At 35.4% G+C, this 27,632-nt stretch overlaps 2 protein-coding genes across 10 annotated transcripts in view; one reads left to right on the plus strand and one right to left on the minus strand.

The window, feature by feature from the left end:
- Positions 1–27,632, minus strand: part of ssrp1a (structure specific recognition protein 1a) — a 108,453-nt gene that overhangs the window by 19,099 nt on the left and 61,722 nt on the right. For 3 of the 9 annotated variants that reach the window (NM_001444246.1, NM_001444245.1, NM_001444240.1), the window contains 3 exons: positions 6,631–6,686; positions 4,756–4,941; positions 746–851 (listed from right to left, as the gene is read on the minus strand). In NM_001444246.1, the coding sequence (NP_001431175.1) occupies positions 746–851; positions 4,756–4,941; positions 6,631–6,686 (348 nt within the window). The other 6 variants (NM_001444241.1, NM_212802.3, XM_087280275.1 and 3 more) reach the window with 6 other exon arrangements.
- Positions 11,238–27,319, plus strand: clcf1 (cardiotrophin-like cytokine factor 1). Its single transcript, NM_001442240.1, is given in 3 exon segments — positions 11,238–11,570; positions 21,710–21,870; positions 23,626–27,319. Coding segments are annotated over 3 exon segments (1,143 nt in total). The 5' UTR covers positions 11,238–11,554; the 3' UTR covers positions 24,592–27,319.

Below are 27,632 nucleotides of genomic sequence, written 5' to 3' on the forward strand. Positions count from 1 at the left end.
TTTGCTTGTTTAATGCTCTTGTCTAAAGTTTGCGATTTAATAATGCTTGTGAAATTGTCCAGTTAACTGACATGTTTGAGTGATGCCTCGGAGAGGTGTAGGAGTGAGTAAGTCGCGCGATATACATATACAACACTCAGATTGATATTTTTGTATTAGTTCATTAGGTTCAGGAGAATGTGCTGTTTTCTGTATGTTTTGTTTTTAGTTAGAACAGTTTAGTTAAGACGTTTGGTACTTTGAAGAAGTTTCTTTTCATGCTTTTCTTTTCATATTTAGTTTAGTTTGGTGAAAACAGTTACTGAGTTTTGTTATATTTATTTCTTTGATTTAAGCACATTCAACTACTTCCTGTCCCCCCAGGTAATTCATTATTTAATCATTGTAAATATATTTCTTTCACTGTATAATATATTTTCACTGGTTTTCATTGGATATATGGGCAATAAATAATTGCAGTGATTATTTGATTCAGTTTATTTCTTTCTCCATCCGCTTGTCACACACATTAAACTAATGTATGTTATGTCATCTTCTACTAGTTTAACTAGTATTAACATCTAAAAGGACGTAACACACATACTAAGGAAGTCAATGGTTCCATGTTTCCAACATTTTTTAAATTATCTTCTTTTTTGTTCAGTAGAAGAAACTCAAACAGGTTTGGAACAAGTGAAGGCTGAGTAAATGGTGCTAATTAACTGTTTTGGCCGAACCATCCGTTTCATTTCCAGTGTATTTGTACCTGCAAATTTGGCAGTTCCCCAATTCCAGCCCTTCACACACATGTCCTTCTCCTCCAACTCCACTTTGTAGTTCGCTTTGAAAAACGCTGAGATTTTCTCATAATCCTGCAGTGGGGAAGAATACAGAAAGGAAGTCGAGAGTGAGAGAAGGAAGAGATAAACAGAATTAATGCCTCACTTCCCCTGACTCTCTTTCTCATCCAGGCCTGGATTCATTAATAAAAAGATTTGGCAGCGGCACTTGGCCCTATGGGATAACGGAGGTGTGTGTAATCCAGCCGGAGGCTGATGTGGAGCACGCTCAATCAGCCTGTTTATTTATCCAGCACAGCACAATCGCTTCCACATGTCACTCCACCAGGTGTGTGTGAGTGTGTGCGTGTCCATCTGTGTGCTAATGAGCTTGGCACTGGGTTACAGAATCCCTCACGATTACTTGAACATTACACAAACCAGCAATCCCTGAGTCTCGTAACACTGCCTTCTCCCTCATGTACAGATGAAATAGTGATGCTGTTAGTTTAATGCTAGCTGCTAATCAATGCATCCAAATACACAGCAAACAAACACACCTCGACTCTGTTACATAACAGTCCGGGTTCATACACATTTTTACTGCAAAAATTCCATGACTTTTCCAGGACTTGTAATGTCTACATATACGTGGTAAATCATAAGAAATATTTTAATTTATTACAGCATATCATAAAATATGCAATGGGTTCGATTTATTTTTATATATATGTAAAATAGATGATGCTTACGCTAGCACTAATAATGTGAGAGCATGTTTTTGGCCAAGAAAAGAAAAGTAAAAACATCTAACCTCCATTTCGGTATACAGATATTTGTCAAACTAATTTTAGATACTCTTAATAGTTTGTTACACTAGTAATAGTAGGTAACACTACTTCTATTATAAAGCCGCGATCACACTGCATTTTTGCTCCATAGACTTCCATTCATTGGCGTGTGAATGCAGCAGACCAGGGGCCTCATGTACGAAGACTTGCGTGGAAATCTTACTAAAACATTGCGTACGCACAAAGCTGTAAATGTGCGTACGCAGAAAAAATTTCAGATGTATGAAACACTGCGTACGCCGAATCTCACGCATATTCTTTTGTACATCTGAATGAACGTGAAACTGAGCGCAACATGCACGAGCACATAACCCCTCCCTGCCTCCTCCCCCGTATGAATATGCTAATGACTATGCTAATGGCAAAACCCAACGAAAAAGCAACGGCAAAAGCAAGCAAAAAGAGAAACTTTGAACAGAATGTGAATTGGAGGTGCTGCTTTCGGAGGTAGACCGGAGAAAAGCGGTGTTATTTGCAAGTTTGTTCTCCGGAATTAACAACAAAAGAAAAAAATAGAGTGGGAGAGTTTAGCTGATGCGGTTAACACAGTTGGGTCTGAACATCGCACCGAGTGCATTAAAAAAAAGAAATAGTGTGGTTTATATCTGTAAAATGTTGCAGGACGCTTAACAGTTTCAGTGGCGCTACTCGTTAGACACATGTGATCATGAATTGATACGTTCGAGCATGAACTCGGCTCGAATCCAGCGTCTGATGAACTCTTTCTTGTTTTTTCCCCCGCTACATATCAGATTTTGCCAACTATTTATCACGAGAAAGACAAGTAGGAATCATCAATAAGTTCATATCAATAAGCATCATATTTTATATGCACATTTATTGAATGGAAATGTTTCTGATTCACGCATGCAAATTCATCTTCAGATAGTGTCTTTATAGCAATGTGTGTGCGGTAGATCGCTCAGATTACATTGGGAAAACAGGCGACTGCTGCAAATTGTGCTTTAATGTTTAGCTGGTCAATTGTATGGTATGGAAACCTTATATACCTGCTGAACCCGTCTCATACAGCTGCCATTGCAAGGCTCAGACACTTTGTAGAGAGGAATTTAACACAACTGCCTCTAGGAGTCGCCAATGGAAACAAAACAGACACGCACAAAAAATGTGCGTACGCCTGCCAGAAACCTGCCGTGAAGCTGCGCACATTCCCACGTTCAGTTCATTGTTAGTAAATCCAAACGTGAGCGATTCTGAGCGTGAAACCTGGCGTACGCAAAGTTTTTGTGCGTACGCAGCGTTGATACATGAGGCCCCAGGGGTCCGTTCTTCATACCTCGCTCAAATGATCTAAGATGATTTTGCAGATCCTGGATCTTTTAATCTTGATAACTGATCTCTGGCTAATTTGGTTCTTCAAACAAGTTCGTGAACCAGATTAAAATGTCTGGATGAACTGATTTGAGATTGCTGCGTGTATTGTAGACTGATCTATCGATTCCCGAAATCATGATCAGCAAAGCAACGATTGGCTGACGGCACAGCAGCGTAATGACATCATTTGATTAATATTCAATTATCCATGTGAGCAAAATGACATAAAATTAGCAGTAAATGGTTTGTTAAAATTAATGTGCAAATTACTTTCCATATAAGCTGCAGGCTTTACACTTTTATGTGTCAAAGAGAATTCATCATGTATTTCAATGCATATTAATGTATTCAGTTCTACATTTAGAGAATTTTCTTTATTATAGTAGCCTAGGCCTACTCAAGTTTTTTTATTCGGCGTTAGGAATAACTGTATAAATTAATTTTGCATCAAAAAAGCATTTTTATATTGGGAAAGGTGTCTGTAACATTTGCGAAGCATCAATCGATGATTTAAATTGATTTAGATCATTGGTATAGCGGTCGAAACACATGCATGACTGCATAAATTATTATCTTTTTTTTTTTTTTTAAATTGAATATTGTGCATGTATGCTTTAACTAAAAAGTTCATATCAATAATGTTCTCTTTAAACCACTAGGTGGCAGTCTGTTCACTTTATTTCGGAGTGCAGATTGCATAAGTTTTATTAATATATATTTTTTTACTTTATATATGTATAGTTAAAAAATTATATTTACTATTTTGCCAAGTGTATATAACTACTGTAAGAAAACATCAGCCTTTGGTACATACTTTCAGTATAATCTTTGCTTAAAATGACCTAATGATGATCTAATCCTGTGAGCCTGCTCCCGATCAGGTTTGAGCTACCAGAACTGTTGCTATGACAACAACTCTTAGATGAGTTTTGAAGAACTAAACGATCCTGGATCATGTCAAAACGTCAATATACAAATCCAGCTAACTGAGTAATCCACCTACGAAAAGCAGACCCCAGAACAGCAAGGACGTGCAACAAGTTTCTCATTTTACTGCATTTGAAAGTTCAAGCTTGGTGAATTCTTACCTGCGAAATCACATCAGTTGATTCCATGAGACCAATAGAAGATGATTCAAAATAAGAAATTTTAAATATGGAGCAATCGCTCACTTATTAATGTCTAACAATCTTGTTTAACCCCGCGCCTTTTTGCAGTGCCGTACGACAGAATTTTGCAAGCACTAATGTGACCGCAGCTTAAGTCGCTCTGAACAAAAATGTCTGCTAAATGACTAAATGTAAATGTAACTTTTCCAAAACCTTGTGGGTTTTTCCAAAACTTTTCCAGGCCTGGAAAATGACATGTCAAAATTCCATGACTTTAAGGTTTTCCATGACTATATGAACCCTGTACAGTCTGGAGTTATACTGCATTGCCATATTTATTTTCAAAAACCTTCAGTTACAAACTTTCAAGGTCCCATGGGATGCCTGTAATAGTTTCATGAATGCACAGTCACGAATTAAGACCACGGGTCTAGGTTAGAATTTTTTTTTTTTTAAATAAATAACATTTAATTTTGTTTTTCATATACTTCTTGGACACTTGGAAAAACTTGATGCTATTCACTAAAATTACATGGACTAGCATGAGAATGTAGTTTGTGGTCTGAAAAGAGGGCCTTAAAGCATTGCAACAACCCTAGGAAATGACAGCATTTTGGAAAGTGAATGACAGCATTGTAATTTTTGAGTGACCTTATTTTTACATTCATGGATTTACATTTATTATTGAACCAACAGACTCACTGTTTCTTTGAAGCCGTCATATTTGTAGATGTGTCCAGTGCTGGTGGCCAGTTTGAGCCCATGACCCAGACAGACTCGACGCCACTGGGCCTCGGAGAGGTCGGGAGCGGGGATACTGTCCACCTTCCCTGTTTTATGGCTTTTATAGACCACAGTCTGCTTGCTGAACCTCAGACGCCCATCATTCTGACACAAAAACAAGCAGAAAAGCGTGGTGAGCAATTATTAATCATTTTTTTACACACAAGCTTTAGTCTTGTGTGTAGCTATACATTACTTTTCATACATTCAATAATGATTCTCCCTGAAGGCGTCATCAACAAAGGAAAATAAATAATAATTAAATAAATAAAAACAAAATGATGGACCACACTAAAAGATTTTTTAAATCTTATCAGAGTTTCAAAATGTGAGAACATAAACTTGACAAAAAAAAGTTATTTAGTAATTTTGTAGTTTTTGGAGTGATAATGCCAAGAGTGGAATATATGCTACAAAATATAGTATATGTGCTAGCAAAATAGCGTATTCCACTCACAAATAACCGACTGTGAATCTTTCGAATTTGCAAAGAATACTTTTCTGAGATTATATTATTAAAGAGAAAGACTGAATGTGTGAATATAAAATCAACTTTACCTCAATCAGGTAAACTGAGGTTGCTTCAGTCCAGCAAATTTCCTCAGTATTAATCAAACTAATTAATTAGTGCTGGGTAAAAATTAACTGTGATTAATTCCATCAAAACTATAAGTTTGTTTTGACAATTTTTCTATTTTAAGATAAAAAATATATACATGTATGATACAAGTTAAATATACACATTTAATTATTTATTACAAAATTGCTTTGTACAGTTTTGTTTTAGTGTATGTGTATCAAATACTCATAAAAAACCAACACAATTCACACACTTATTATAAAAAAAACAAACTTTTAGTTTGGATAGAAATAAAATCACAATTAATCTTTTCTCAGAACTAAATATAATATAAAGCTCTTTTTATTGCCTCCATTACAAAAAAAACAAACAGAAGTATTAATTTTAAGTAAATGAACCCCAGATTTAGAGGGGATGTTTTTCTTGCTAGAAAAATACATTGTAACTTTTTAAAGCAAAGTTTTGATCATTTTATGAGCATTTCCAGCGTAATGGATGTGACGATTGCAGTAAAAATTCTAAACATAAATTGACAGAGAGAGTATGTTACCTTTTATTGAAACATCTGTTCAAATTTTAAAAAGCAACTAACCACAGAGATATGAGACCAGAAAAAATATCAATCTGTAAACATATTTATTATTCTAAATAAGAAAAATAAACATGCATTATGGATGTGTCTAAAAAAAGTCAGCAAGTTTGCAGTTTAAGCATACTTAGTAGAAATTCTGTAAATTAATCTGCACAACCCCAAAGAAATAATGATAATCAGAAGGATGAGAGTTGTCGCTTTATAGAACAAAAATGATTGATTTTATTTTATTTGAAATTTTTTAATTAATGAGGAAATGGATGTGACCAATGTGAAATTGCCACTTGTGTGACTTTGGAAAATTAAATATAATTGTTTGAAAACATTGACAGAGACATTTTTAAGCAATTTAAGTACTGTAAAATATTTGCTTATACAAAAAAATAGAAAAGTTTTTGCTATATTGGTGAAAACCTAATTTTTTTTAGACAAAGCTGACATTTAAATGGAATTGTTCTGATCATAAAAAATTAGGCATTCAGGACAGTTGGCTTTTCTAAACATCATGCAGAAGTGAAATGTCAAACTGCGACCCCCATGGGTCGTTTCAGTTTATGTAAGTTATTTTCGGTGTTGTTTAAAAAACCTCATTCCTCCGTGAAAAAAGCTTTGAGTCACCTACCCAAGATCCCTTCACCTCCTGATGAATGTCGTTAAACTCCAGAGTGTCTCCCATCTCTGCAAAACAAACACAATAATGTTAACCACAATAGAAAACTGCAGATTACCCCAATCACTAATGCATTTATATCAGTCTGCTTGACTCTGAAGGCTTTAATTCGTCTGTAATTAACATTAAGTCTGTATCAACACCGACAATATTGAGAAATAAAGCCGCTTTCATTCTTCATCTTTATGAAATCAGATCAGTTGAGTGTCTACGAGCTACTGAGCAACGGACTAAACATTTTCTTACTCATTTAACAAGCAAATTGTTCAATTATAAAATCATTCTACTGTATTTGAAGGTACTAAATGCGTAAAATATGAGTATTATGATGTTTTAATTCAGTAGAGCGTGTTCTGAAGCGTCGCCGCTGTATCCGCTCCGCCGTACATGTGGAGCAGCCGTGAGTCTTGCAGCCGCTCATATTCAGGCGCTAAAGTACATTATACTCTCTTTTTTACAACTTACTTTGGGTGAAGGACGTCTTTACAAAGGTATGAAGGTGTTTCCCGGTGGCTAAAGATATTTGAGGAACTATACACAAATAAACACAACGATGAAGATCTTCTATTCTCCGGTTTCCCGCGTCAAACCTCCGGGTTCCGAACACCGTGACCCGGAAGAAGAACTCAAGGGTCACGCGTTTCCATGGCACTGCGTTCACAATGGTTATTTTACCCATAGACTTGATATAATAGATTATAAATGTCTATGATTTTCCCACAGACGTTATAATAATATGTTCTATTAAAATATGTATGATTTGACCTTTACTAATTGAACTGAATTAGGTTTAATTTACCAGAATATAAAAACAAACAACACGTCTAAAATATTTGTATAAAATAGTTCTAATTATTTAAAATATATTTAAAAAATTAATTGACTATAATTGAGAGCAAAAAGGTCTGTTTGATACTTATTATAACAGACAATTAAACATACGTTTATTATTTAGCACAGTTTTTATGGATTATTATCAGTAATACTGGATAATAAATAAATTCCAATATTACAGAAGCTATATAATCATGATTGTAAAAATAAAAAATAGCTTAATTATTATAGTAAAAATGTTTAATATTTAGTAAATTGGTAAAATGTATATATTATATTAAATCAAAATTCTATGCAATAATATCTGAATTATTACATTAAATAAAATCATTAAAAGTGAACAAAACAAAATTAGCTATGTTAAAATGTTTAATTTATGATAAAATTTAAATGATAATGTTAATGAAACAATACTTGAACTTTTAATTTTAAAAACCTTTGATATTTACTATAATAAATTATTTAAATGTTTACTGTTACTGTTATGCATAATAATAATAATGAAAATAGGGCAAAGCAGTGGTGCAGTAGTAGTGTTGCCTCACAGCAAGAAGGTCGCTGGGTCAGTGGTTCGAGCCTTGGCTCAGTTGGCGTTTCTGTGTGGAGTTTGCATGTTCTCCCTGCGATCGCGTGGGATCGCGCGTGTGCGCGCGCGTGTGTGTGTGTGTGTGTTTGTGTGTGTGTGGATGTTTCCCAGAGATGGGTTGCGGCTGGAAGGGCATCCGGTGTGTAAAAACTTGCTGGATAAGTTGGCGGTTCATTCCGCTGTGGCGACCCTGGATTAATGAAGGGACTAAGCCGACAAGAAAATGAATGAATTAATGAATAATGAAAATAATAAGATTACAATTATTATATTATACAATGTTATAGCTATTGTACAACTATTATAGCAATTATAAAGATGCAAAACATCACTTTATTAAACAAATTTGTTAAATAAAATTCTTTATTAAAGTAAATTATTCAAATATTTTTTTTATCATTTTTATACATTATTATTAATGCTTTTTTATAAACAAATTAGAATATTAATATATATTGAAAAATAATATTGTGATAATAAGTTAACCAAATAAAATGAACCCATGTCAAAATGTTTTATATTTATGATTAAGCATACTTATGATTAATAACAATAAATAAAAATAGACATAACACAATATATACAATATGTATATACTTTTTAAGTCAGAATTATTAGCTCCCCTGCAAAATTTAAGTTCTTCTTATATTTTTTCCTCATTTCTGTTTAACTGAGAGAAGATTTTTTTCAACACATTTCTAAACACAATAGGTTTAATAACTAGTCTATATACAGTTAATATTTTAGTTAATAAATAGTTTTAATAATTTAATAACTTAACTAAGATTAACTAGGCAAGTTATTGTAACCTGGTTTGTTCTGTAGCCATCAAAAATATTGTTCAAAATACTGATCTTAAAATTGTTTTACATTTTTTTAAAACTGCTTTTATTCTATGTGAAATAAAACAAATAAAACTTTTTTTCCAGAAGAAAAAATATTATAGTAAATACTGTGAAAAATTCCTTGCTCTGGTAAATATAATTTGGAAAATATCTTAAAAGGAAAAGAAATTTCACAGGAGAGCTTATGATTTTGGATTCAACTGTATATAACCCAATTGAACAAAGCTGTTTTATTATTGTTGTTGTTATTATATGCTAAGGTACAGTTGAAGTCAGAATTATTAGCCCCCCTGAATTATTAGCGCCCCTGTTTATTTTTTTTCACCAATTTCTGTTTAATGGAGGGAAGATTGTTTCAGCAAATTTCTAAGCATAATATTTCTAATAACGGATTTATTTTATCTTTGACATGATGACAGTAAATAATATTTTACTTGATATTTTTCAAGACCCTTCTATACAGCTTAAAGTGACTTATCAGGTAAATTTAAAGGCTTAACTAGGTTCATAAGGTGAACTAGTCAGGTTAGGGTAATTAGGCAAGTTATTGTATAATGATGGTTTGTTCTGTAGATTATTGAAAAAAATAGCTCAAAGGGGCTAATAATTTTGTCCCAAAAATTGTTTTTAAAAAATTAATAACTGCTTTTAATCTAGCCGAAATAAAACAAATAAGACTTTATCCAGAAGAGAAAATGTTATTAGACAAAAAATAAAGTAAAATCAAAAGGGGGCTAATAATTCTGACTTCAACTCTAAATAATTAAAATGTAGGCAATACAAAATGTTTAGACGCATTTGGATTTATTTTATTAGGGATTTCTGATCAGCTAAAGTTCTAATGAAACTTTATGATGATAAAACCCTATTTAAATCTTATTATAAAGTTGCCTTTTTGTATAGATAAAATATAGCTAATACTAAGTAGGCCTACTGTTTTATCCCAAAAAATTCAATAAAAATTATTATTATTATTATTATTATTATTATTATTATTATAAGGCAGGCACATCATTATTATTAGCCTTTTATTATTACTATTACTACTATACTACCACTATTATTATTATTATTATTATTATTTATTATAAGTCAGGCCCATTAATATTCTTATTAATATTATTATTAATAGTATTAGCTCATTATTATTATTATTAGTAGTAGTAGTAGCTTATTCTTCTTCTTCTTATTATTATTATCATTATTATTATAAGGCAGGACTATTAATATTCTTATTAATATTATTATTAGTAGTATTAGCTTAATATTATTATTACTTTATTAGTAGCTTAGTATTATTATTATTATTATTATTATTATTAGACTTTCATTATTATTATTAGATTATTCGTATTATTACTTTATTATTACTTTATTATTATTAATATTATTATTATAAGACAGACCCATCATTATTATTATTATTAGACTTTTATTATTATTGTTGTTATTATTATTATTAGAATTTCAGGATTATTAGATTATTCTTAATATTACTTTATTATTACTTTATTATTATTATTATAAGACAGGCCCATCATCATCATCATCATCATTATTATTATTATTATTATTATTATTATTATTATTATAAAATGCTGTATATTGACAGTCGATCTGTAATTTGCCAGTGTCAAACAGCAGAGGACGCCCGCATCCCGAATCAACTGACCGCAGATCAGTCAAACATCCCAGGTTCTGCAATAATCATCGTGCTAATCTCTTCCTGACTGTTCTCTTAATGTCAGGCGGTGAAATGAAGCGCCTATTTATCCTCACACCGGCGCCGCTTACACACACACACACACACACACACACACACACACACACACACACACACACACACACACACACACACACCTGTGAAAAACCCACGCACACACAAACGCACATAATCTCGATAATCTCACTGTCAATAGCGCTAATACCTGAAGAGTGACACATTAAACAAGCAAAGACTGGGTCACAAAACAGCTACACCAGTCCAAACACCGGCCACTCTCAGTCAATTACTCAACGCCGAGTTATAATTGAGTCAGCGGACCCGACAAAAACTACACGTGTTGCAGACCAGAAAATAAACGGAGGAATTATGAAATATCTGTCAGAAGAGTAATTCCTCCCAGCTTTGTGGTTTAGGAGTCTCGTGCAGGGTCCTTCACTTCAGAGGAGATGAACCAACAGTGAATCACTGAGGAGAGGAGGAGGAGGAGAAGAGAGGGACTGGGGAAGGAGGAGAGGGGGACAGAACTTTCTCTCAGGCATGTGTATAAAATCACTCCAGTCAGTCAGTCAGTCAGAGTTTCATCGACAGACACCTGGATTAATCAGAGTCTCCCAGCAGCTGTCAATCATCTCGCGCGCTCACAGTCAGACTTTATATTTGACATCTTTTAATTCACGCGTCAGATATTTGATTTCTCCTGTTTAGTGCGCTCCAGCAGGCGCTATTTAAGTTTGAGGAAAACAAAAACTTTAGGAGAGATTCCTAAAACACCGGACAGCGCACAAAATAAAAGGAGTGATTATGTCCAATCCTAAAACTCTGTAAGAGACCTCAAAGAAAGAATAAACGGATAAGAAGGGAAATTGAGGATTTGGTCCAATTAAAATGTGTCCCTGGAAAGGTAAGTGATGACGGCCGACTTTTGCTTTTAAGAGTTAATTTAGATTAATTAATTATTCTTTCTGATTATTTTTTTAACTAATTATCTATTTCTACTATATGAGTTTATTATAAAAATAAAATAATATATTTATTTGTTTATTTTTATTTTAATCATTTATTAATAGGCTATTTTGCTTAGATTTCAATCGTTTATTTAGCGCCGGAAGGAGAACGTTTTCTTAAGTCTAAATAGCTATCTGCTTTAAGTGCACTATAAGATTTATCAAAGACAGATTCTCTAAAAACTTTTGAGGCCTATAAGCCAGTGTAGTTAAAAAGAACATGCTTTTAAAGCTGTAGTTTAATTAAACGTTAGATCCTATTCATTGCTTTTTGAATAAAATAATCGATTTGTTTATTTGCAAATCACCCCAACAAAAGGTGACGCTGGCGCCAAAACTGAACACGTGTAATGTGATTTTCCGTTAAAGAAGTGTTTTCTGATTTGTTTTTGATTTACTTATTGTCAAATATTTACTTGTTGTCAAAGAAATGATACAATTTATTAAATTAAATATAAAACAACCATGATTTTACTACAAATAAATCCAAAAAATGTTGTTATTGTACAGTGTAAAAATTATATGATCATCATCAGTCTTGACAGCATATGTCAATTAGTTCTTTGTAACTTAATAAGCTGAGTAAATCAAGTTCTAAATTAATTTTATAAATTACACAAGCTTAAGTTTTAAGTCAGTTTAACATAGCCTAATATAAGTTCAATGGACTCATAGGGTTAATTTGATAAAGCTTAAAAATTGAAGGCAACCATGATTATTTACTGTGTAGTAATAGAACCCATTAACAACCACTACATCAACCACACTTTAACTAGGATGTTAGTAAAATGTGGTTACAATAGTAGCCAAAACATGATTGCTACACTATAATAAAACCATGATCAATGTTCAAAGGAGGTGCTATTACTGACATGGTGAGGATGAGAAATGTGACGAATTGTAAAAGTACAAAATGCTCTGTTCCACACAATTGATTTGTGCTCAGGCAACATGAAGGAATTAAGTTAACTTACTAATATTTACGAATTAATGTAAATTGAACATAAAACAAGTAAGTTGACCACAAAAACCTCAAGATTTTTGTTGTTACAGATAATTTCAAATAAGTAGTTTAAACTAACAGCAAACATCATTATTTTAGTATATAGGCCTAAATTCAGTTACATATATTAATTTAGCCGATGATTTTTATCCAAATATTTATAAATGAGTATAAATTAAGCACTTCAAATCACTAGAGAGCAGTTGTGTCTGTGATGTAAGTTGGCAATTTTTTAAATATTTATACAAAGAAAAGGGTTGTTTTACGTAAAACTACACTGTAAAAAATTCTGGGTTCCACATAATCAAAAGAATTAAGTTAACTTATTACTTTTTACAAATTTAAGTGAATTGAACATGAAGCAATTAAGTTGTCCAAAAAAATCTCAATAATTGTGTTATTTCAGCTCATTTTAAATAAGTAGTTTAAACAAACAGGATTGTTTTCTGTAGTTTCTTTTCTGTATGATAATTTTAAGTAGTTTAAACAAACAAACTTGTTTTCATAACAATGTATTTTATAAAAAAAAAAACATATTTCCTCAGCAGAGATCTCACAGACGTTTAATTCAAAGATTGTCAGCTTTTCTAAACTCAAACCCCAACTCTCACGCAAACCTGATGATTAAAAACTGGTGATTTATGAGCTTTTCAAATTGAAGACTTCTTCAAAAGTCCTCACAAGTTCATTTTCCTCATGTTTCACTATCTGAGGCTATTTTCATAAATCTGTTCCTCACAAACCTGCACACACACACACACACACACACACACTTGGACACATTACGCACATTATGCTTCTATTCTAGTTCTCAAGTGCGTGAGGTTCATAGGGCAAGCTCACCCTGTCTTGTTAACAGACACTGATATGAGAAAGTACATGATTCATGTTAGTCAGGGTCCAAACACACAAACCCACACACATACACACCACCTGTCTTCAGGGAGCCCTGTCTGTGAAAAGGAGGAAGAGTGTGTGACGAAATGATGCGATTTACGCCTGAACAAAGCAGCAGAGCATTCTGTCACGGTCACACACACACACACACACATACAGTCTCTTTTTCCACTTCATTTTGTCCCACATGCATGCTTTTCCCCTACAATGCATCTATCATACACAACCCAAACTGCCAAATACACTCACACAGATGGTCTGAGAAAAAAAAGCCTCAACCATTAACATGTCACATTGTGCCCCACGTATTTGCATTTTAATCCACGCAAAGATGCAGACAAGACAGTCGGTTTGGGGGAAAAGAGAGAGAGAGTGTGTGTATGTGTGGTGGATTTAAGTGAGGCAGAGGGATGAAGAGCTTCAGGAAGTGCAGGGCTTAAGGAGAAAGAGAGAGATGGAGTGATGGAGGAAAGGAAAGAGGGTTAACGCAGCCCAGATTCCCTCTAAAAGAAGAAGGAGAGAGAGCGAGAGCACAGGGGAATGATATAAAATGAGTTGGTCACGGTTTGAACAGTTACACATGCTGTTTACATTTTTCCCAAATTAACATGGCCCCTCGCTTCACCAAGCCCCTTTCTCTCTCTCCCACTTCTTTCTTTCTTTCTTTCTTTCTTTCTCAAACTTTTCGAGTTCAATATTTGATCCTCCAGATCGGACGTTGCTCTTCATTTTGTCATATTTATTTTCAAGAGCGGTTCATTTTCAGCCATCGTTAAATGAGAAACTTGAGTCAGAAAGATGGGGAAAGGGCGAGGGGGAGGGAAGAGATAATTAAAAAAAGCAAAAGAAAAAAAAAGGAAGGTAATTATAGAGGTGGAAAGATACCGTGGACCAAAAAAGGGCATGGGAAGAAAGATCAGAGATGGAGAACGTGTGAGGAAAGTTCATGGAAACAGGTTTTATTATCCGTTCCTGCTTTGTTCTGAAGGTCTTTGGCAAAGTCCAGCACATTTCAGGCCAACTTCCATCAATTTAAATTTCAAACTAAGCATCCAGGGGAGATTGAGGAGTGTACGTCCTCTTGTAAGGGATCACAGGGAGCAAGTGTGCGAATGAGTGAGTGATGTATCTCGAAGCTATCCACATCCATCATGTGTGTATTATATTCTAACATCCATTTGTGTGTGTATGAGTGTGTGTGTCTAGTCAGTGGAGGAATGCACGTTTGATTGAGTACAGACTGCACATAAATCTCTACTTTAACTGTACACAGACACACAACATGACCCTGACCCTTTTCGCAAACACACTCACACAAGCTCATGAATATGGAAGACTATAGGCTCTTTGTGCGCTGAACTGACCAGCCCATCATATGGGCAATATAACTTTATATGATGTGATAGGAGGGAACATGTTTTATGATATTGCACCATAATGCCGAATTCTTGGTATTGTTGACTGGAGCCTCTAAGAGTCGTCTGTTTAGTGTTAACACAGAGGCAACAAATCAGTCAGAAGATGGAAGGCGAGAGGCTACGTGTGCATGTGTGTGAGACAGAGAGAAAGACAGACTGATATACCGATTTGACATCATATCATTGCTGCCAGCTGTAGGCTTCATGCAGGCAAACACACACACACACACACACACACACACACACACACACACACACACACACACACACACACACACACACACACACACACACACACACACACACACACACACACACACACACACACACACTCACACACACACACACTCACACACACACACACACACACACACTCACACACACACACACACACACATACACACACACACACACACACACACACACACACACACACACACACACACACACAGATCTGTCCTATAAGGAAAGCTGTTGCTATTTAATAAAGTCGTGAGGGATTTGTTTCAGGGGTTATGTAAATATGCCAGTACTCTGTTTTAGTACAGTACATCCAAGTAAACAGTAAGGGAGAACAACATTCTTCATGAGCTTCTCAATAATATCCATTGTGCTGTGAGAAAAGCTTTCAATTTAACAGAGAGGCTGAATGTTTGCAAAGACGCAGCAACTGATGATAGTATCTTTAAAATGAAACATCGATAATATAAAGTCAAATTGTGGGCTTTTGTTTTTGTGTTAGAAATCTGAATGATTATTTTTGCCCATGCAGGAACAATAAATGGCAGCTTTTGTATGGAAAAAAATAATTTATTTGTAAAATGTAAAAAAATAGATTTCCTAAGATTGCCTTTATATTTAATAATCCACTTTTATTTTATTTACATTTTTATAGTGTGTGGCAGAAGAAGAGAGATATCTTCAATAAAATAATTGTACTTTAGGTCACACTTTATATTGATGGTCCATTTGTTGAATTTAAGTTACATTGCAACTAATTCTTAGATTATAAGTAGACTGTTAGGTTAGGGTTAGTTTTAGGGTTAGTGTAAGTTGACATGTACTTACATGTCTGTTAAATGTCTGTAAACTCTGTATCAACAGATATTAAGCAGACATAGACCATCAAAATAAAGTGTTACCATACTTGCTTAATTTTATCGTAAATACTTAAAATAAAAAAATAAAAGGATTTCTCTCTGTGACTTCATTAAATAACTGTTTTGGTCCCCTCAAGAACCATTGAGTTAACTGTTCTTAAGAAGCTTTTTTTTTAATAGTGTAAAAAAACAAATTGAAGGTTTTAGTTTCACTAATAATAATAATAATTGTCTTTTATTTGCATCTTTCATTCTACAGTGAATATGTTTTACATTATATTAAAGAATATTATAATTCAATTAATTATTTTCTTTTTTGGCTTAGTCCCTTTATTAATCCAGGGTCGCCACAGCGGAATGAACCGCCAACTTATCCGGCAGGTTTTTAGACAGTGGATGGCCTTCCAGCCGCAACCCATCTCTGGGAAAGAATATTAATAAATTAAAAGAAAATATTCAAATATTAAAAGAGTATTACAATATCATTCACACTCATAAAAGTAACTCAATGAAAAACTGTTTACTGAAGGGTTTTTTGAGGACACACAAGTATTTTTATGGTCCTTTTTTTATTAAGAGTGTACCTTTTTCCACTCAAAATAAACTATATAAATGAAAAGTTCCCATAAATGTTAAATGTTCCTTGTGAAACCAATAATGCCAATAAAAGAAACTTTTTTTGAGAGAGAGAAAAAGAGAGAGAGAGAGAGAGAGAGAGAGAGAGAGACTAACAATGTTTTAAAAACTCAAAGAAATCACAGAGAGTTTCACACTGCATCAGCTCTTTATCAGACGTCATAAAGACTATTATTTATTTTTATGAAACTCTAAAAGATATAACATTTTAAAAAATATATATTTTTTAGTATTGAAGAGAACATGATTTCATTTTGGTTTCTATTTTCTTTCACAGTGACCACTTCTTAAAAGAAAACAAACAAACAAACAAACAAAAAAAAAAAAAAACAATCAAATCAAATGAACTAGACATGGGCTGGGACAACATTCTGACGGTATGACCATCTTGGATAAAAATATCACAGTTTGACGGTAATTACTGCTCTAAAATACATATTTTTTTTAAATGTCTGGGTAAAAAACACATTTTTTTTCCTTTTAAACACAATGTATTTTATTTTAATGAACATTTTTTTTTTGGAGCAGTAGACATGTCAGGTGGAATAATTAAAATAAATCGTTGACTTCTGCTGTCTTCATTTGTTTCAAAAACAGATTTCTTAACAATATAAAATGGCATCTTTGGATATCTTTTCTGCTGGAGATACTGTTGTCCTAAAAAAAATGCAAAAAAAATGTAGGAACGGTATAGCAGAACCTTTTTTTTTCGGTTTTAACACCTTAACTTTCCAAACCGCAGTATACCTTGAAAACGGCTATCGTCCCATGCCTAATATGAACCATATAAAACACTTTAATGCACTGATCACTTCATGATGTATATGTTACTTTGGATTATTAGCAAAACACAGAAAGTTAGTGTTCTTTTAAGAACTATTCACTGAGAGTTTCTTTGGCAAAACCAAAAAGTTTTTTTTATTGATTTTACTATAACAAAAGGTTTTTTATTGGCATCAACATTTCTACAAATAACCCTTAAAATCTCTTCACAGAAAGAAAACCAAAATGGTTCTTCGGTGGCAAAACATCCTTTTGAAACCTATTTCATAAAAAAAAAACATTAAGGAATGGAAAGTTTCCTGAAGGTTTTTCAAATGCCAACTAAAACTCTTTATTTTTATATTGTGCTTTAAAAAAAATCCCTTTGGAAATGTAATAGTGCAAACTTTTGAGAGGATGTTAATACTTAATGAAACAATAGTGAATTCCACTAAGCCTCTTGAACTCTGCAAAAGAAACCTTGGAGTAATAAAATGTTCCTCAGAGTACCCTTATTCAGTTATTCGCCTGGAACGAAAGACAATTCTAATAAGAATAAGATGTCAGTCAAAGTTTACACGACTTTAATGGAAGATTTGAGTGTATTTAGGTTTTAATGCGTTACTGTAACACGCAGAAAACATCGTTCAGTTCAGTTTATCTGATGTTTTCAATAAGCCGATGTTGGATCAGGATCTGAGATGCACTGCTGAACTTTTCCACTCCCTGCTACTAATCTCACACAGAGAGAAAGAGACTTTGACGATTATCATAAGGAAAAGGTGTGTCATTGTGAAGTGTGTGTGTGTGTGTGCATTTCAGGTATACTGTTTTAGAAGAGCATTTCACGAGAATTCCTCCCTCTCCAAACAGAATGAGCGAATTAGAGAAGAAAGAATGGAAGGGAAAAAAAGAGAGGAACAGAGTTGAAAAGAAAAACTGGCAGGGCTAATCGAGGTTAATAAGCTGTTGTTATTTTGGCCGGGGGCAAAAAAGAGATAAACCACTTTAAAGAAGGGGAGGAAAGGCGTGTGTGTGAAGATTAAAAAAAACAACCTGGAGAATTTGACAGGGGAATATAGAAGACCGAAACGAGAAAAATGTGTGATCGTGACAAAGAAAAAGGAAAGACGGAGGACAAAATGGACATTGGGATGACGGGGGAAGGGGTTGGAGAAGAGGAGACGGACAGAGATAAAAAGGAAAAGCAGAAGGGAGGAGGCGCACATATTTCACACCTGTTGAAAACACAATGCCTCCAACAAGTAATTACACATCTCTGCCGTGTTCCTCTGAATGCTTGACACAAAAAAAGAAAAAGAAGAGAGACACTGGATGAGATGTGTCTTTGCCGAAGGACTCCCCGAGGCTCATACACACTCATAATAGGAGCACTAGCTGACCCTTGCAGAACTTTGAAGGTTGCTTCTCATTTGCTGCCATTTTCTCAGTGTGATTTTTGAGGACATGGGCGTAAAAGGGGCTCTGGGTGGGCACATTTACTGTACGCAGGCTCGCGCGCAATACCGAATGCAGAAAGTTCACTAGTCTGTGTACAGGCATGTATATACACATAATCCAAAACAGAAAGCTGCAAACACACATACACACACACAAACTCCAAAACAAAAGCGTGTCCCAGACTAGAGGACCACACACACTCCTGAGCTGGAAAAAAATGCATGACAAGATACTGTTATTTGGCAAATGATAACGCTAAAGATGTGATGATCTACACTTATGTCGAAAAGAAAAAAAAGGTCCTAAGGTTTTCTGAAATGGGTTATTTATGAGAAGATTTTACTGGAGATTGTTAAAAATGGCTCGTTTATTCAAATAAAGTTTGGACCTCTGAATTTATGGTTAGAGTTGTGATTAGGTGCCAATTTTTTTCTTTAGTTTTTCATTTTGGTGTCTGCATCAAATAAAAAAGGTCAGAAAATAGGTGAAATAATGTTCCATCAGTCCTACATTGTAAAACCCAACATTCAACTTTATCAAACGAAATGAGTGTAGTCAACTCAAAATTTACTGAAAGTTAATTCTACTCATTTGAAAAGAGTTGAACTCTAACTAACTTAGTTAATTTTAATTAAGTTAATTAAATACCTCAGTACTTCACAGTACTCATTTTGATTAGCATTTAAACTTAAATGGTTTGTAGCAATTGGTTTCCTCAAATGGTTTATTACCTTAATTTTTAGGGTTTTACAGTGCATATAATGTATTTATGTAAATACAAAACAGCATGCTTAAAATATAAAAGCATAAGTCTAATATAAGACTATATATATATATATATATATATATATATATATATATATATATATATATATAAAGTGTTTTTTATTATATTTTAATTGACTAAAAACTTGATAAATGATAAATTGGTTTGAATGATAGTGGTAGGGTTTAAATATGTTTATAATGACAATATTGTTCTTCTAAATAGGACCCACAAGTATTTTTGGTATATAAATTGACTTTTTAGTTGGTGTCTCATTTAAATCATAGTAAAAAAAAGTGCTTGATGGTCACTTTTTTTGTTCAGGAAAACATAAAATTAAATTAAGTTAAATTAAACTTTTTTTTGGTTTAAAGCTGAAAAAAAATTTTTTTTTGTCTTTGATGAGTACCCTGTGAAAACCAAAAAGTTATGGTAATTCAAACCATTTGAAGAAACGGATTGCAACAAAGATTTAAGTTCAAAAACTAATCCTAATGAGTACTGTCAACTTAATCTATTTGGGTAAACGAAGCAATTTGAGCACAGTAAAACCCAATAAATGAAGAGAACTCAAAGCAACTGAGTACTGTAAAACTCAATAAGTTAAAGCAACTCAAACCTTTTGAGGAAACCAATTGCAACAAACCATTTGATTTAAAAAGCGAATCTATATTAGTACTGTGAACTTACTCCATTTAAGATGAAGTAATGAGGGATTTAATTAACTAATTTCCTTCAACACTGAGATCAAAACTCTTTTCAAATGAGTAGAATTAAACTACAGTAAATTTTGAGTTAACTACACTCATTTTATAAAGTTGACTGTTGGGTTTTACATTGAACACAGAAAATATAGTTAAGGCTAAAAGTTTGAATCAAGACATTGTTTTTTTTTGAAAAATAAAGTAAATTTAAATGAATGAATAGCTTACAAGATCATTGACGTTTCATTTGATGTAAACTGGAATTTGTTACAATATTGGATTGTTATTTTTGCAGAAAGGGTATATGAAAAACATATTAGTATAAAATACCATATGTAAAAGTATGACCCTTTTCAATTAGAGCATAAATCCCCTAAATAATCCGATAATCCTGTGGACATCCCCCCCCCCTCTCTCTTTCTTTCTCTCTCTCTTCTCTCTACAAACAAACTCTACCACAGTGCAGTAGCACCGCCAGATACATCTGTGTGAAATTGTAATCTCTGTAATCAAACTGTAACTTACAACCAACTGTTTAATTTATCAATACCTCAAAGGAATTACAGCTAAAACCACCATACTACAGAATCTTCCAAAAACTTGACACAGCATAATCTCGGTGAACTCCTAAACCAAACATTTATTTAGAGACGATTACACACAGATTCTCTCTGCTTGCTTTTATTCCCTAAACAATATCACAGTCTTCATTTGTGTTATTTGAGAAATAGCAATATTGTAATCTATTTTTCACTCAATGTAAATGAATAATTTACAGGGGAAAAAATCATATATGTCATAATTTTGAGTTTCTTTCTTCTGTTCAACACAAGAAAATGTTACAATCTGGGTTTTATTGGCTTACATACTATTTTGTTCTCACTATGGATGTCAGTAGTGTCTGGTTTCCAACATTAGATACCTCACTTAGTTTTCAACAGAAAAAAGAAAGTTATAAAGTTTTGGAATTGCTTGAGGGTCAGTAAATGTTCATTTGGTAGCCCTTTATATTGATGGTCCATTTGAGTAATAGTAGACTGTCTGCTTAATATCTGTTGATGCTGCTCCGTCAACAGACATTTAACTTAATATAAGAAACTTTGCAAGTACATGTCAACTTGCACCAACCCTAATCCCAAACAGTTTTATAATCTATGGAGAATTAGTTTGCATGTAGATGCAATGTAAATTAAATTCAACAAACGGGCCATCAAAATAAAGTGTGACCGTTCATTTTTGGCTGAACTACCTCTTTAATTCCCTGTTTGTTTGTTTTTTTTTTTTTTTAGTTGGTCAGGTTGCTGTGCTGCTTTTATTGGCTGTCATGGTGGGCAATGCTCAGGTGCTGGACCGAACACTCATTCTGTCCAATGAGAGGAGCTCTATCGAGAGAACATACGAGCTAACCAAATACCTGGACCACCAGCTGAAGGAGATCAGAGACACTTACGTGAGTCACAGTCTGTTTGTGTGCTTGGGTGTGTGTGTGTGTTATCAGCGTGTGAGGATGACGTTTTTGTTTATAGATGTTTTCCTGTGGATGCTCTTCTTCCCCCTCAATCTCTTTTCCTTCTCTTTCTGACTGTATTGTAAGACATCCTTTAGTTTACATTATTAGTTTCTAGAATTGCCAAACGTTTAATGGTGTGTTAAACAAAACATGTAAAATTAATTGCAGTTTTACCGGTGTACTGTTTTTATGTGTTTACTTAATAATGAAACAGATTTCAAAACAGTGATCTGACGTCAATGTTTCAGTGAATAGATCCTTTAAAAATAGCATTTTTAAGGTATATTTGAATAACTTGATGAACTTTTATCCTTTTCTTTTTTTAATATATCAAAATGTCAAAACTGGACCTAATATCAATAATAATAATAATAAAATAAATTAAATAAAAACACCAGTGGACTGAACCAAATTCCCTAAGTTATGCTATATCCTCACAATATGAAAAAACTATGATGACAGGATATTTATTTTTAAGTGAACTATAGCGGACAGGCCAACAAACCAATGCAAACAACCACAAAGCCAATAGAAACATGCCAAATCCCTTGATTTGATACTTTCCAGCGCACAGCAGATAATATTTAATATTTAAGGGGACATGCTTAGTCTAGACAGCATTTTACTGGCCACAGTCATCTACATTGGTGTTTATTTAGTAATCTTTTAGGAGTACGCACTCTTAAAAATGGGTTGCAAAATAAGGAGAATGTATGGCAATGTAATAGAATACCATGTTGGTTTCTCACATAATTTCCCCCTTAGTGTGAAGAATATGTCAACACAAAGAACCCATTTCTACTGTAAAAACAGCTTTAGCGAAATGGAAAAATTTAATGCAGGGGTCATAAATCTCGATCCTTGAGGGCCGGTGTGCCTGCAGAGTTTAGCTCCAACTTCAACACACCTGCCTTAAAGTACCTAGTAAGATATTGATTAGCTTGTTCAGTTGTATTTGATTAGGGTTTGAGCTAAACTCTGCAGAACACTGGCCCTCCCGGAACAAGTTTGGTGACCCCTGATTTAAGGTAAGATAAGGTAATGTGTATTTATATAGTGCATTAATCGTGTATTTTTATGTTGACAATGGTGCCAGTGTGCTCACCACACATCAGCTATTGGTGGAGTGGAAAGACAGTGATAGAGTCAATTCGGTGGATAGGGATGATTGGGAGGCCATAATCATAAGGGCCAATAGATGGAATCTGGCCAGGACACCAGAGTTACACCGCTACTCTTTTTGAGAAGTGCCATGGGATTTTTAATGACCACAGAGAGTCAGGACCTCGGTTTAACGTCTCATCTGAAAGATGGTGCTCACTGTCCCTTTCACTTTATTGGGGCGTTAGGACTCACACAGACCGTAGGTTGAGCACTCCCTGCTGGCCTCACAAACACCACTTCCAACAGCAACCTAGTTTCTAGTGGTCTCCCATCTAGGTTCTGAGCAGGCTCAGCCTTGCTTAGCTTTAGTGAGTAACTGGTCTTGGGCTGCAGGGTGATAAGGCTGTAATTTAATGGATCTTAAAGGTCTTGGAACCATCAAAGCCAATAAGGATGCACAGTGGATGGCAAAACTACATTGTTAAACATCTTCTTAAAGTACCATGGTCTTAAAAATCTAAAAAAAAAAAAAAACTGACAGGATCAGTGTAATTGTTCTCTAATATACCTTTTTTCATATTTTTTCCTCAGCTGTCATATCTCGGGCCTCCATTCAGTGATCCTGGCTTTTCTCCTCCCCGTCCTAACAGCTCATCTCTGTCCGTGCCCAGTGCAGCAACACGTGTGGACTTATGGCGCGGGCTGGAAAATGGTGCTCGTCTGGCACAGAACCAGCATGCATACAGCATTCTTCTCTGTGCGGTGAGGGAGTTGGCGCGCTCCACCCTGTGCCCGTACCTTCAGAGCTCCCTCCTGCACTTCTGCTCCGGCCTCAGCGGGTTGCTTGGCTCAATATCCGGGCTCATGAACGCCCTGGGCTACACCAACCTGCCATCCTCTGCAGGATACGCCACCCCTGCTCAAGGATATGCCCCAGCCATGTCATCACAGTTTCAGGGTGTGAGCGAGAACAGCCCCGCCCCTCTACGGAGTTACGTGCCTCGAAATCAAGGTGCTAAGACTGTTTCAGGTGTGAGAGAGGGAACGACCCGGGCAGATCTCAAGCGGGACAGAGAAAAGGAGAGGGCAGAGAGGGGGAGAAGAGGGAGAAGAAAAGAAGGAGAGAGTTGGGTCGCCAAAGAAGAGGGAGAGAAGGAGGAAGGAATGGAGAGATGGGGCAAACGGAGAAGACTGCTGAGCATGGATGAAGAGAAAACAATAAAGCTGAACAACATGAACTACACATCTTTAAAATTTGGAGACGGATACCGAAAGCAGCCTTTACTCTTTTCCACACCATCCTTGCACCCTCGCAGATCTGTTCGCTCTATCCCATCGTCTCACTCTGGGCTCTCCCCGCTCTCACTCCTCTATCAGTATGGAGGACCGGTCTCTGAGGTCCACACTTTACTGGCGGCCCCTGTGCTGTCATCTCATCCCACCGCAAATGACTTCTCGCGGAAGGTGGAGGGATTCTGGGTACTGAGAGAGCTGCAGAGCTGGCTGTGGAGATCTGCAAAAGACTTCACCAGATTGAAGAAACGACTGCGTGTTTGAGATGACAGAGACTTGGGTCTAAAACCTAGTGAGCTGATTCTAGCAAGATGCGGTCACATTTGTGGCCAAAAACAAAGATGCATTGCCTACTGTCAGCAGTGTAGCAAAGTACACTACTCACTCAAAAGGTTCATTTCAAACCAGGTCGCTTTGGTCAACACTACGGCAAACTATTGCAGATATTGTTGTTTCGGCTGGTGCTTAGCACTTAAATAGAGCCAGGGTTACAGCCAGTATTCTGTTCTTAAAACTAAAATTTTGATTCACTTACTCTCTCTCACATGCTAGGCCACCCATTCATGTACAATTAGTGCAACATTCTTATATTGATCAACATAACTGCCATGGACAGTTGAAACTGGAGACGAACCATAAAGTTCTACTGTCGAAATTTGCTAAATTGTTCAGGGTCTAGGGCCAGGGGTGTCCTAAGTTAGGGGGACGTAGGACCCATACACTAGATAAGACCATAGGGAATTCATTATCACTCACTCATTTTCTTTAGCTTAGTCGCTTATTCAGGGGTCACCACACTGTCATAAATTTCTAATTATTCCAATCCTACCACAACCTACCCCTGAAAGTGCTCTAACTTATGAACCCCCAGTGCTGGGAAACACCAATACACACTCTCTCATTCACACATGCACAACATTTTTTGTTTATCTAATTCCCCTGTACCATGTTCTCGGGGAAACCACACCATAGAGAGAACATGCAAACTCCACACAGAAAGGTGAATTGCTGTAACTTTGAACTTCTTGCTTTCTTGCTGTGAAGTGACTGTGTTATTCCTTGAGCTACTATGCCACCCCCACCATTGAAATCTTGGGTCACAATTTTTACCTGTGCATAGGGCCCAAATTATCTAGCAATGTCACTGTCAAGAACTGACAAGCCAGGACCTCACACTGAAACCATATTGGTACTCACTGGTTGAAGGGTAAAACTATGTGACCAATTTAAACCTGTATGGGGAAATCTTTCACTTTCATCCACAGAATGTGTAACCCCACCGGTCCTACACCCAACCCGCTCTGAGCTGGGGATCGAACCGCCAACCTTCCTTATGGGAGTTGGTTGCTTTACCAAGGAGGCTAAAATCATGGCCTATATGAGGTTAACCTGCACAGCACTTCACCAACTGGCCTCTGCTACACTCACCCCCTTTTAAACCTCAGTCCCATCCGGGTCATGGCAACAATGTAACCCTACAAATGTGGTCCTACACCACCCCACCCACTCTGAGCTGGTATCAAACCGGCGACTTTCCACATGGGACTTGGTTGCTCTACCAAGGAGTCTAAAGACCATGGCCTCTAGAGTCTGTCGCTAGAGCACTTTAGGAGGTCAAAGGAGTGAGGTTTACCTGCACAGCACTTCACTAGCTGGCATCTGTTACAAATGCAAAATATTGGATGGAATAATCAAGCAGCTACACTGAACTACTGATGTTTTGTGATATTGATTGAAATATATTCATATTTGAATCAAGATCTGTCATAATTCAGGGTTTGCATTGCATTTTATTTGCAAGAGATAGAAGATGTTCAACCTGGTTTGGGCCCAAACGTGTCCACATCAGGAACACGGCATCTGTGGAAGCAGCTCGCTAGGTTTTGGAGTAGAGCGGAAGAAACAGATTGATTCATGCTCTATGGATGGAGATCTAAGAACTTCAGATGGTCACGCTTTGCACTAAATCACCAAACAGAAAAGAGCCGCCTGTACGTCACAGACAGAGGAAAGAGAGCGCCCATTGAGAGAGCGAGACGTGATTCAGCAGAAGGAAAGTGAATCATGTTTGGAGTCATGCAGTAGTGAAAGGGTCAATGGGCAAAAGTGGAGGAAATGTGGCATAACCAAAGAAACAATGGATTTTTGCTGCCTCACAAACTGAGTCAGTAATGCCTCACTGACTCGTCTTTTTCCAGACGCAAATACACACCTACACATCTGGTAACAGATGCACTAATCTGATGCTCAGATGGCGTGTGTACCAACATAATATTAGTCATCTGATCAAATATTATTCAAAAACTATATGATATCTTGGTAATACTGTTTTCTAGAAATGTAAACTGGTAATACCTTGGTATTTTTGTAGAAAACATGGAATACTACGATACAGTATGTAAATAATTTTGTCACGTGAAGTAACATGAGAACATTGTATGTGATATGATAACCATTCACATACTATTGCAATTTTTTCCAAGCACTCTTAAAGTTCACTGGTGTTTCGCATAAATATCACGGTATATTATAATATACTATGGTGTAAAAAGCATTAGATGATAAGCCCATGTTTTTTAGGTACCATAGTATTCTAGACAAAAGGAAAAAGGAGGGAAATTTCGAGCCATAATCAAAGTATTATGGAATTACTGTTTAAGAACAATGCCAACCAATCTGTATTGTGGTATATTTTCTCACATGGTACTTTTAGAAGGACTTAGAAAGGCTATACTTATATATTTCCATACCATTCTTTTACCTTAGTACTTCCACCGTTACAGATAAGGCATTTCACACATGAACATGAGCTATAATGCAGGTGAGAGAGTGTATAAATATGAGTGTTTGTGTACAGTCTGTACAGTGATTTCTGTATGTGTGTATATGTCTGTTGTATTTATTTAATACTATTTATTTTTTCTGGGCTACGACTGTATGATGTCACATGTTTTTTTGCAATGAGTACAAAAGACCTTTACTGGCTACACTATGGGTGTGTGTGTGTGTGTACTCTTACCCCTTGAGGAAAAACCAGAGGGACTGGGAGAATAGCAAGAGTTTTATTCGTCTGTCTGAACAAAATTTATGACCACTCCATTCTTTCATGTAATCCCACATCCTCTCATCCCTCTCTTCCCCTCTATCTCTCTCTCACGCCTCTCCTCTTCCCTAGCGCTCACCTAGTACTGACACACACACACACACACACACACACACACACACACACACACACACACACACACATACACACATATTTATTTAGCTGTTACACTTACAGTGCTTAGCATAAATGAGTACACCCC

The sequence above is a fragment of the Danio rerio genome, chromosome 14 (genome assembly GCF_052040795.2).
Source record: "Danio rerio strain M-AB ecotype USA chromosome 14, GRCz13ab, whole genome shotgun sequence".
Classification (NCBI taxonomy): domain Eukaryota; kingdom Metazoa; phylum Chordata; class Actinopteri; order Cypriniformes; family Danionidae; genus Danio; species Danio rerio.